The following is a 12232-nucleotide window of genomic DNA, read 5'->3' as shown; positions in this document are numbered from 1 at the left end:
GTGCTTTTAAGCTTTTGGAGTCTCTCTGCTGTCTAAATACCTCCAGACGGTGTTTCTCTGCCGTGAGCAGAGAGAGGGAAAGTGAAGCCGGACCGAGACGCTTTGTTTTTTGTTTTTTTTTTATACCCATTTACAGATTACAGTTTCTAGTGCAGACACCGACTCGAGAGCAGCAAATGATGTGGAAACGTCCTCAGAATTGTATAAAAAGTGTTGGTGTTTATTTTTCTCATTAAAATTACCTTCAAAATCTAACCAATCAGAGCAGTCCTTCTATAGAAGCTGCTGTCTCCTACCTCAACAGTGCGAACCCTTTCTTCTTGCCCTTCTTCTCCGGGTCCTCCACCACGTCGTCCTTCTTCTTGGCCTTGCTCTTCTTGTCCATCTTCTTCTTGGTCTTCTTCTTCTTCTCCTTAGCCCCTTCCTCAAGATCCTGACGTGAGGAGCTGCTCGCAGGAGTGTCCCGGTCGGAGCTGTCATCAGAATAGTCTGCAAAAGTGACACACAGAGCAAGGAAAATGAGACCAAAGTGCAGTCCACAGACCCCAACAACCCCCCACAGCGTCCTGAATCCACTGATGAAGGACTACAAGGTGGACCAACGAGGGAGGAGCGTCTCAGAGTGGACAGTGAGTGGACACAAGGTTTAAAAACTCCAGCAGTACTGCTGTGTCTGATCCACTTGGGACCATAAGGTATAAACGTAGTGACCATCCAGCTATGGAAGAACTAACGTCAAACCAGGCTAACTCCACTTTACCTCCATTTCTCCCTGTACTATAAACACAATGTACCGTCCCCCGCTGAGCTGTGGTCAGTTGGTTTGTGCACCCTGACAGGAGCAAGGCAGCGGCCGGAGGGGAGGGGGCCGGACTGGAACGGACAGGGGAGTGGGATGCTGGGGGAAATGAAGAAATATTGTGGTAACCTTTTGAAAGCAGCTGAAAGTCAGGAAGACAGATTTATAAACAGTGGGCAGGGTCCAGCGGCGGTCAGTGGAGCTGCTGACCAGCACCCAGGAGCCAACAAACACATTCATTAACACAGGACACATTCTCCAGTGTGTTTACACAAACCTGCCTCCTCTCATTTAACAGCACAGCCTCGACATACTGCAGTGTTCCTGGCTCTCTCTCTCTCTCTCTTTATATACTATGCCTCTCTCTCTCCAATATTAAATACATCTCTCTCTCTTTATATACTACATCTCTCTCTCTCTCTTTATATACTACATCTCTCTCTCTCCTTATATACTACACCTCTCTCTCTCCTTATATACTACATCTCTCTCACCTTATATACTACATCTCTCTCTCTCCTTATATACTACACCTCTCTCTCTCTCCTTATATACTACACCTCTCTCTCTCTCTCTCCTTATATACTACACCTCTCTCTCCATATATACTACACCTCTCTCTCTCTCTCCTTATATACTACACCTCTCTCTCTCTCTCCTTATATACTACACCTCTCTCTCTCTCTCTCCTTATATACTACACCTCTCTCTCTCTCTCCTTATATACTACACCTCTCTCTCTCTCTCCTTATATACTACACCTCTCTCTCTCCTTATATACTACACCTCTCTCTCTCTCCTTATATACTACACCTCTCTCTCTCTCTCTCCTTATATACTACACCTCTCTCTCCTTATATACTACACCTCTCTCTCTCTCTCCTTATATACTACATCTCTCTCTCTCTCTCTCCTTATATACTACACCTCTCTCTCTCTCTCCTTATATACTACACCTCTCTCTCTCTCCTTATATACTACACCTCTCTCTCTCTCCTTATATACTACACCTCTCTCTCTCCTTATATACTACACCTCTCTCCTTATATACTACATCTCTCTCTCTCTCCTTATATACTACACCTCTCTCTCTCCTTATATACTACACCTCCCTCTCTCTCCTTATATACTACACCTCCCTCTCTCTCCTTATATACTACACCTCCCTCTCTCTCCTTATATACTACACCTCTCTCTCTCTCCTTATATACTACACCTCTCTCTCTCTCCTTATATACTACACCTCTCTCTCTCTCCTTATATACTACATCTCTCTCTCTCTCCTTATATACTACACCTCCCTCTCTCTCCTTATATACTACACCTCCCTCTCTCTCCTTATATACTACACCTCCCTCTCTCTCCTTATATACTACACCTCCCTCTCTCTCCTTATATACTACACCTCCCTCTCTCTCCTTATATACTACACCTCTCTCTCTCTCTCCTTATATACTACACCTCTCTCTCTCTCTCCTTATATACTACACCTCTCTCTCTCTCTCCTTATATACTACACCTCTCTCTCTCTCCTTATATACTACACCTCTCTCTCTCTCCTTATATACTACACCTCTCTCTCTCTCTCTCCAATATTAACTACATCTCTCTCTCTCCAATATTAACTACATCTCTCTCTCCAATATTAACTATATCTCTCTCTCTCTCTCTCCTCATATACTACGCCTCTCTCTCCAATATTAAATACATCTCTCTCTCCTTATATACTACATCTCTCTCTCTCTCTTTCTCTCTCCTTATATACTACACCTCTCTCTCTCTCTCTCCAATATTAACTACATCTCTCTCTCTCTCCAATATTAACTACATCTCTCTCTCTCTCTCCTTATATACTACACCTCTCTCTCTCTCTCTCTCTCTCTCCAATATTAACTACATCTCTCTCTCTCTCCTTATATACTACATCTCTCTCTCTCCTTATATACTACACCTCTCTCTCTCACTCTCCAATATTAACTACATCTCTCTCTCTCTCTCTCTCCTTATATACTACATCTCTCTCTCTCTCTGTCTCTCTCTCCTCATATACTACACCTCTCTCTCTCCTTATATACTACACCTCTCTCTCTCTCTCTCCTTATATACTACACCTCTCTCTCTCTCCAATATTAACTAAATCTCTCTCTCTCTTCTTATATACTACACCTCTCTCCTTATATACTACATCTCTCTCTCTGTGTCTGTGTCTCTCTCTCTGTCTATCTGTCTCTGTGTCTCTCTCTCTCTCTCTGGCTCTGTGTCTCTCTCTCTCTCTGTGTGTCTCTCTCTCTCTCTGTCTCTGTCTCTCTCTCTCTCTCTGTCTGTCTCTCTCTCTCTCTGTCTCTCTGTCTCTCTCTGTCTGTCTCTCTCTCTCTGTCTCTGTGTGTGTCTCTCTCTCTCTGTGTGTGTCTCTGTCTCTCTCTCTCTCTGTCTCTGTGTGTGTCTCTCTCTCTCTCTCTGTGTCTCTGTCTCTCTCTCTCTTTCTGTCTCTGTGTGTGTCTCTCTCTCTCTCTCTGTGTCTCTGTCTCTCTCTCTCTTTCTGTCTCTGTGTGTGTGTCTCTCTCTGTCTCTGTGTCTCTCTCTCTCTCTCTCTCTCTCTGAGACTGTGTATAATAAAGTGAGTAGATTGCTGACTCAGCATCACTAAACCTCAGAAATAATAATAATAAAAAAAAAGCAGAAATCACCGGCTCCTTGATTAAACCCTGAGTCTTCTCTGAGCCGGGGAAAGGTCCCCAATGCAGAGGGGCTTCAGGAGGTTTCCCAGTGTCCAGTGAGTGTTGTGGAGTTACAGCGAGGCCAGGCGTGTGTCTGCTGTGAAAAGGCTAACACTAACCATGTGTTTGGCACAGTTTATTACACGCTTTATTACACTCTCATTTATAAGCACAGCCCGCCTCATTCTGTATTCAACCACATGCTTTTCATTAATGGCTTATTACTGCAATGTTCACTGGAAATAATACCACATTAAATAATACCATGCTAATCTCTCAACTGCCCCCACCTCCAACATTAAGATTTAGAGATATTTTGCATTATTACCATTTATAACCATGTAATTACATGTATTACACAGTTGTGTGTGCTATTCATAAAGAAGCATCTTGTATCTTATACTAAGTGATAGAGGACAAAAAAAAAAGAAACTCCTTATTTGTTTCAGTAGCTCCACCTTAAAGAATGCACCACTCACTAGAATGTAAATATCAAACCATTTAAGGCGGACCAGACATGCCAGACTGTGACTGCCACCCCATTTAATGGTTATCAAAGGCACCTGAATGTAAATGCAACACAAATTAAGGCGGAACAGAGGCAGCAAAATGTATGTGATCAACTTATTAAATGTGGAACAGAGACAGGAGGATGTGACTGTCACACCATTTAAGGTGGAATGTAGACACCGGAATGTGACTGTCACACCATTTAAGGTGAGCAGGAAGCAACAGAATGTAAATGGTACAAAATTTAAGGTGGAACATAAGCAATTCTTACACTATTTAAGGGTAAATGAAGGTGTCAGTATGTAAATTCAACATATTTTAAGGTGGAATAGAGGTAGGAGATAGTGCCCGTCAAGCCATTTAAGGTGGAATGAAGGTACCAGGATGTAAATTGTAAACATGTGGGAAAAGTGACAGTGAAAATGCTGCATTATTTAAGAGGGAAAAGAGCCACAAGTATGTGAAAGTTATGCCATTTAACGTGGACTGGACAGATCAAATAACGAGCAGGTGAACAGAAGCCACCTGCAGGTGTGGGGACAAGTTTGTCTCCTTACCGTCGTCCGGTTCGGACGGTCCATCGTAGGACTTGTCGATGGCCTGCCTGAAGCTCATGTTGCAGCCCCGGCCTCGGACCATGTGGACGGCTGGACGATGGAAAGGCTCCTCGCTCTTGCTGACCTCCTCCATGGCCGTCTGCAGACTCTCCAAGGAGCTGGACTTGTGCAGGCCCAGCGTCGGGCCCACAGGCTGACCTCCGGACACTGGGGGCACTAAGGGGAGGGAGTGAGGAGGAGGGAGGATGGAGGGAGGAGACAGACACAGAACGGTACGATGGATAAGTGTGAGAAGACAAGAAATAACATTTAAGAAGTAAGAAAAAAAGTGATGGACACTTGACCCTTGGGAGGCCAGGGTGACCTTTACATTCAGGTCTGTGTTTCTGACCATTTCTGCTTGTTTTGAAGTTAAACCCATATGCAAATCCTCCTTGTTTCTATCCATGGACCATACTCTACAATTCCAGACTGTAGTCCATCTGTGGCTCTGCATACTTTATACCTTTTACCTCATTCTTGAAATTTCCCCAAAACCCAAAACCACATCAGTGTCACTGGTGGTACTGTGGGGGTCCTGGGCATTGAAGAACTGGGTGAAAGGAGGCTAACAAAGTACACAGTAAATTCTCCCGTGTTAAGTTAACTCTAATAGTGTTGATTTAACACTTGAGGATTTGCTGTGTCTGCAGAACAACAGATGAAAGTGTAGGAACAAGGAGGTGATTTTAATGTTTTGGCTGATCAGTGTAAAGTGGTGAGTGTAGTGCACTAGGGTACAGTAGGGTGACCAGACCACCCTACGCCAGTAAGACCCCTAACAGCGTATTAGCCTACGGTAGCAGAGAGAAAGTACAGTAGAAGAGAGAGACAGAGAGAGAGAGAGAGAGGAAGGGTGCAAGGAAGAGCAGCTGAAGGCTGAGGTGAAGGGTCAGGGCGAGTAGGAGGAGTGTTGAGAGTGATAAAAGGAGGAGGACGAGAAAAAGGAGGAGAGATGGAAGGAGGAAGACGGGAATGTCAAGGATGAAGTGGACGAGGAGGAAGAAAGGATATTGGGTGTGTTCTAGAAAAAAAAGGGTTGATGAGGGGGGAAAAAAAGAAGGAAAAAAATGACAGGCACTTGAGGAGTCAAAACGTCATGCAGGAAACGGTGGAGAGTCCAAATTGGCACTTTTCATAAAAAAACAAACAAACAAACAATCATATAAATAAATATATATGGGCGGCACGGTGGCGCAGCAGGTAGTGTCACAGTCACACAGCTCCAGGGACCTGGAGGTTGTGGGTTCGATTCCTGCTCCAGGTGACTGTCTGTGAGGAGTGTGTTGTGTTCTCTCTGTGTTTGCATGGGTTTCCTTCGGGTGACTGTCTGTGAGGAGTGTGGTGTGTTCTCCCTGTGTCTGTGTGGGTTTCCTCCGGGTGACTGTCTGTGAGGAGTGTGGTGTGTTCTCCCTGTGTCTGTGTGGGTTTCCTCCGGGTGACTGTCTGTGAGGAGTGTGGTGTGTTCTCTCTGTGTCTGCGTGGGTTTCCTCCAGGTGACTGTCTGTGAGGAGTGTGGTGTGTTCTCTCTGTGTCTGCGTGGGTTTCCTCCGGGTGACTGTCTGTGAGGAGTGTGGTGTGTTCTCTCTGTGTCTGTGTGGGTTTCCTCCGGGTGACTGTCTGTGAGGAGTGTGGTGTGTTCTCTCTGTGTCTGCGTGGGTTTCCTCCGGGTGACTGTCTGTGAGGAGTGTGGTGTGTTCTCTCTGTGTCTGTATGGGTTTCCTCCGGGTGACTGTCTGTGAGGAGTGTGGTGTGTTCTCCCTGTGTCTGTGTGGGTTTCCTCCGGGTGACTGTCTGTGAGGAGTGTGGTGTGTTCTCTCTGTGTCTGTGTGGGTTTCCTCCGGGTGACTGTCTGTGAGGAGTGTGGTGTGTTCTCTCTGTGTCTGCGTGGGTTTCCTCCGGGTGACTGTCTGTGAGGAGTGTGGTGTGTTCGCCCTGTGTTCGCATGGGTTTCCTCCCACAGTCCAAAATCACACGTTGTCTGTGTTCCCCTGTGAAGGACTGGCGCCCCCTCCAGGGTGTGTTCCTGCCTTGCGCCCAATGATTCCAGGTAGGCTCTGGACCCACCATGACCCTGAACTGGACAAGGGTTACAGATAATGAATGAATGAATGAATATATATTTTACAATTGGGCCATGTCCCAAACTGTTTCCCTTCTTATTATGTAGTGCATTGATACAAGGTTCTGCCATTTTCTAGTGGCGCTGACCAACTAAACAGCCCCATAGTCACTATTCCCTACATTACTAACTATATAGTGCACAATTCTGGAAGAACTGGATTTGGACGCTACCTCATAAACCAACTAACTGATAATAATAAAAAAAATAATAATAAAAATAACTCTTAGTTAATATGCATTTTGGGGACATCACACACAATGACCTTCATTATCCAGATACTTACTCGTACCCCAACCCTAACACTAACTACTTCTTACCCTACCTCTAAACCTAACCATAACCTTACCCTTCCTCTAAAATAAACTGTTTTTGGACCTCAGAAGGAATCAAGTCCTCACAGAGTGAGTGTATTCATCCCCACGGTGCGAATGACACACAAACACCGACTGATTTTCCAAATACACAACAAATCAAACGTGAAACAGCCTGGAATTTCACCAGCGAATCAGGCCCTGCAGTGACCACATGACCACGCATGTATTAGAAACACACCACGTCTGTCTGCAGAAACCTAGAGGTGTAGCACGTCTCCGTACAGTGTGTCACCGATTTTACAGCGCACTCAGTAGGAGTTGCATTAGTGGCTCGAGAGTGTTTAATAAGTGTGTAAACCTGTGTGTAACCGGCCCTGACGGCTTCTTGGCTCCTGACCACGGGGGAACCCGTAAAACATCCTTATAAGGAAATGCCTGAAGACTGAGGACAATGTGGAGTAGACACAGTATACAGTGTTTAGTTCATGTGTGTTTTCCACAAGGCTTTGAATGTCCCATCCACCCACTGTAATAAGCCTGTAATTTACCTGTAACAGTCACCGTTATGAACTCAGCTAATGATTCTGACGCCAACTGTTGACTCCCGTGATTGTGTGAATTTAGCGACCAATGAGAACTCATTATTTCTGAAAACTCCTGTGAGGATTTGATGGCATTCAGCCATGGCAGCGTTACAGAGGTCAGATGCTGACGATGGAGGATTAGTTCTGCTTCATAAACACCCCACTCCAACTCATCCCAGGGGTCACGGATGAGAGACAGACAGAAAGACAGACAGAGAGAGAGAGAGAGAGAGAGAGAGAAAGAGAAAGCAAGAGAAAAAAATAAGAAAGAAAAAAAGAAAGAGAATGAAAAGAAAGAAAGAAAGAAAGAAAGAACAAGAGAAAAACAAAGAAAAAAGAAAGAGAAAAGAAAAAGAGAGAAAATGAATTGACAGAGATGAAGAAAGAAAGAGTGAAATAGATTTGAGTAGAACAGAAAGAGAGCGAGAGAGAGAGAGAGAGAGAGAGAGAGAGAGAGAGAGGGAGTGATGGAGGGCTTTAGCTGGGAGGTTTTAGTGAGATTAAAGTGCGAGTGCTGGACTCTTAAAGGCCGTCTCAGTAATGAAATATGTCCGAGCGCTCTGAGCTGGCCGCTGGCGTTGGACGAAGAAAGGAAGGAGCAAGGGAGGGGCGGAGGGAAAAAAAAACGAGTGCGTCAGCAAAGCCGTCCCAGACCTGTCTCTAGCCATCAGCTCTCACATCTGTAAACACACACCCCAATAAACAGCGGCAGCCCGCGCTCAGCGTCCGAGGAGACAGACCCAGCGTGGACATCAAACCCCTGGGAGGGTGGGGCTGTCCAGCACTGGGCAAAAAGTCAGAGACCACCCTTCACTATTCCTGCTCGTGTGTGTGTGTGTGTGTGTGTGTGTGTGTGTGTGTGTGTGTGGTGCTGAATAATGTATACGTGGTTGCTGCTCTCACACTCTCACAGTGCTAAGTCAATTACAACAGCACTCTCTGTCTGTGTGTGTGCGTGTGTGTGTGTGTGTGTGTGTGTTGTGGTTGAGTGTAATCAGTTGTAGCCTCTGTCTAACTGCACTGAGGCTGGAGTCAGGTTTCCGCTCCTATCTCTCTCTCTCTCTCCCCCATGGTCTGGGGTCACAGCGTTCCCTGTCTTTCACCGGGAACACTGTCCGGCTGATGGTCAGAGCGGGACGGCTAAATATACACACCACAAACACAACATAAACACATTTGCAGCATCTCCCAAAGGTCTGAACAGAGAGGGGAGAGAACCTGGGCGCCGCACGCACAAACAAACCACCGTCTGGGTGTCACCGGTGTTTAAAATGAACAAAAAAGATATTTGGCTTCAATCCAGAATACTCACAGGGAATTTCACTGTTGTTACATGTCTTGTTAATTACATAGGTGTTTGTGTGTGTGTGTGTGTGTGTGTCCAATAATTTCCATTTCTATGTGCTTGCATGACTGCTAGTCTGCTCTCATCTGCCACTGGAAACAAAACACACAATCAATCAATCAATCAATCAATCAATCAAATAAAGTGGCCAGTGAGTGTCAGTAGAGGGGGGGGTGTTTCTGATAAAGTGGCCAGTGAGTGTCAGTAGAGGGGGGGGTGTTTCTGATAAAGTGGCCAGTGAGTGTCAGTAGAGGGGGGTGTTTCTGATAAAGTGGCCAGTAAGTGTCAGTAGAAGGGGGGTGTTTCTGATAAAGTGGCCAGTGAGTGTCAGTAGAAGGAGGGTGTTTCTGATAAAGTGGCCAGTGAGTGTCAGTAGAATGGGGGGTGTTTCTGATAAAGTGGCCAGTGAGTGTCAGTAGAATGGGGGGTGTTTCTGATAAAGTGGCCAGTGAGTGTCAGTAGAATGGGGGGTGTTTCTGATAAAGTGGCCAGTGAGTGTCAGTAGAATGGGGGGTGTTTCTGATAAAGTGGCCAGTGAGTGTCAGTAGAAGTGGGGTGTTTCTGATAAAGTGGCCAGTGAGTGTCAGTAGAGGGGGGTGTTTCTGATAAAGTGGCCAGTGAGTGTCAGTAGAGGGGCGGGGGGGTGTTTCTGATAAAGTGGCCAGTGAGTGACAGTAGAGGGGCGGGGGGGTGTTTCTGATAAAGTGGCCAGTGAGTGACAGTAGAGGGGCGGGGGGTGTTTCTGATAAAGTGGCCAGTGAGTGTCAGTAGAAGGGGGGGTGTTTCTGATAAAGTGGCCAGTGAGTGTCAGTAGAAGGGGGGTGTTTCTGATAAAGTGGCCAGTGAGTGTCATTAGAAGTGGGGGTGTTTCTGATAAAGTGACCAGTGAGTGTCAGTAGAAGGGGGGGGTGTTTCTGATAAAGTGGCCAGTGAGTGTCAGTAGAAGGAGGGTGTTTCTGATAAAGTGGCCAGTGAGTGTCAGTAGAGGGGGGGTGTTTCTGATAAAGCGGCTAGTGAGTGTCAGTAGAGGGGGGGTGTTTCTGATAAAGTGGCCAGTGAGTGTCAGTAGAGGGGGGGTGTTTCTGATAAAGTGGCCAGTGAGTGTCAGTAGAAGGGGGGGTGTTTCTGATAAAGTGGCCAGTGAGTGTCAGTAGAAGTGGGGTGTTTCTGATAAAGTGGCCAGTGAGTGTCAGTAGAAGGGGGGTGTTTCTGATAAAGTGGCCAGTGAGTGTCAGTAGAAGTGGGGTGTTTCTGATAAAGTGGCCAGTGAGTGTCAGTAGAAGGGGGGTGTTTCTGATAAAGTGGCCAGTGAGTGTCAGTAGAAGGGGGAGTGTTTCTGATAAAGTGGCCAGTGAGTGTCAGTAGAGGGGGGGTGTTTCTGATAAAGTGGCCAGTGAGTGTCAGTAGAAGGGGGGTGTTTCTGATAAAGTGGCCAGTGAGTGTCAGTAGAAGGGGGAGTGTTTCTGATAAAGTGGCCAGTGAGTGTCAGTAGAGGGGGGGTGTTTCTGATAAAGTGGCCAGTGAGTGTCAGTAGAAGGGGGGTGTTTCTGATAAAGTGGCCAGTGAGTGTCAGTAGAAGGGGGGTGTTTCTGATAAAGTGGCCAGTGAGTGTCAGTAGAAGGGGGAGTGTTTCTGATAAAGTGGCCAGTGAGTGTCAGTAGAGGGGGGGTGTTTCTGATAAAGTGGCCAGTGAGTGTCAGTAGAGGGGGGTGTTTCTGATAAAGTGGCCAGTGAGTGTCAGTAGAAGGGGGGTGTTTCTGATAAAGTGGCCAGTGAGTGTCAGTAGAAGGGGGGTGTTTCTGATAAAGTGGCCAGTGAGTGTCAGTAGAGGGGGGTGTTTCTGATAAAGTGGCCAGTGAGTGTCAGTAGAAGGGGGGTGTTTCTGATAAAGTGGCCAGTGAGTGTCAGTAGAAGGGGCGTGTTTCTGATAAAGTGGCCAGTGAGTGTCAGTAGAAGGGGGGTGTTTCTGATAAAGTGGCCAGTGAGTGTCAGTAGAAGGGGGGTGTTTCTGATAAAGTGGCCAGTGAGTGTCAGTAGAGGGGGAGTGTTTCTGATAAAGTGGCCAGTGAGTGTCAGTAGAAGGGGGGGTGTTTCTGATAAAGTGGCCAGTGAGTGTCAGTAGAAGGGGGGTTGTTTCTGATAAAGTGGCCAGTGAGTGTCAGTAGAAGGGGGGTGTTTCTGATAAAGTGGCCAGTGAGTGTCAGTAGAGGGGGGGTGTTTCTGATAAAGTGGCCAGTGAGTGTCAATAGAGGGGGGTGTTTCTGATAAAGTGGCCAGTGAGTGTCAGTAGAAGGGGGGTGTTTCTGATAAAGTGGCCAGTGAGTGTCAGTAGAAGGGGGAGTGTTTCTGATAAAGTGGCCAGTGAGTGTCAGTAGAGGGGGGGTGTTTCTGATAAAGTGGCCAGTGAGTGTCAGTAGAAGGGGGGTGTTTCTGATAAAGTGGCCAGTGAGTGTCAGTAGAGGGGGGGTGTTTCTGATAAAGTGGCCAGTGAGTGTCAATAGAGGGGGGTGTTTCTGATAAAGTGGCCAGTGAGTGTCAGTAGAAGGGGGGTGTTTCTGATAAAGTGGCCAGTGAGTGTCAGTAGAAGGGGGAGTGTTTCTGATAAAGTGGCCAGTGAGTGTCAGTAGAGGGGGGGTGTTTCTGATAAAGTGGCCAGTGAGTGTCAGTAGAAGGGGGGTGTTTCTGATAAAGTGGCCAGTGAGTGTCAGTAGAAGGGGGGTGTTTCTGATAAAGTGGCCAGTGAGTGACAGTAGAAGAGGGGGTGTTTCTGATAAAGTGGCCCGTGTGTTTATAGCTGGTATTATATTGACTGTTCTGCAGGGTGACGCTGCTCAGGTTTCACAAACAAATAAAAACACTGGAGAGAAAAGAAATAAAAACAGATGGAAGAAATGAAATGAGGAAGACGAAAGGAAAGCAAAAAATAGCTGTTTTTTTCTACTACATAATACGTTTCCTTTGTGCAATATATTTCTCAATATTGAACCTCTCTCTCTCTCTCTCTAGGCCTCTGTGTATAATGTGGCCAAAATTCGGCGGACACCCACTCGTCTGACATCAGGAAAACATTGCTGTGAGGATTTGATGGCAGCCTGCAAGGCTAGTAGGGAGGCCAGAGAGTGATGCTGATGCTTTCTGGATCCTAGCACATCCTACAGATGTTAGGAGGAGCTCCATCAGTCCACAGAACACAGTTCCACACCCCTCTAGCCCTACACTTGGCATTGAGCACGGACAACAAC

General features: G+C 46.4%; 1 protein-coding gene across 1 annotated transcript in view; it reads right to left on the bottom strand.

The window, feature by feature from the left end:
- Nucleotides 1-12232, bottom strand: part of pard3ba (par-3 family cell polarity regulator beta a) — a 138507-nt gene that overhangs the window by 46754 nt on the left and 79521 nt on the right. The window contains exons 16-17 of the mRNA XM_066661722.1: nucleotides 4584-4799; nucleotides 297-489 (exon numbers count right to left, since the gene is read on the bottom strand). Of these exons, the coding sequence (XP_066517819.1) occupies nucleotides 297-489; nucleotides 4584-4799 (409 nt within the window). The remainder of the gene's footprint in view (nucleotides 1-296; nucleotides 490-4583; nucleotides 4800-12232) is intronic.

This window comes from Hoplias malabaricus, chromosome 2 (genome assembly GCF_029633855.1).
Source record: "Hoplias malabaricus isolate fHopMal1 chromosome 2, fHopMal1.hap1, whole genome shotgun sequence".
Classification (NCBI taxonomy): domain Eukaryota; kingdom Metazoa; phylum Chordata; class Actinopteri; order Characiformes; family Erythrinidae; genus Hoplias; species Hoplias malabaricus.
Note: the sequence above shows the minus strand (reverse complement) of the source record. Positions and strands in the feature narration are given on the sequence as shown.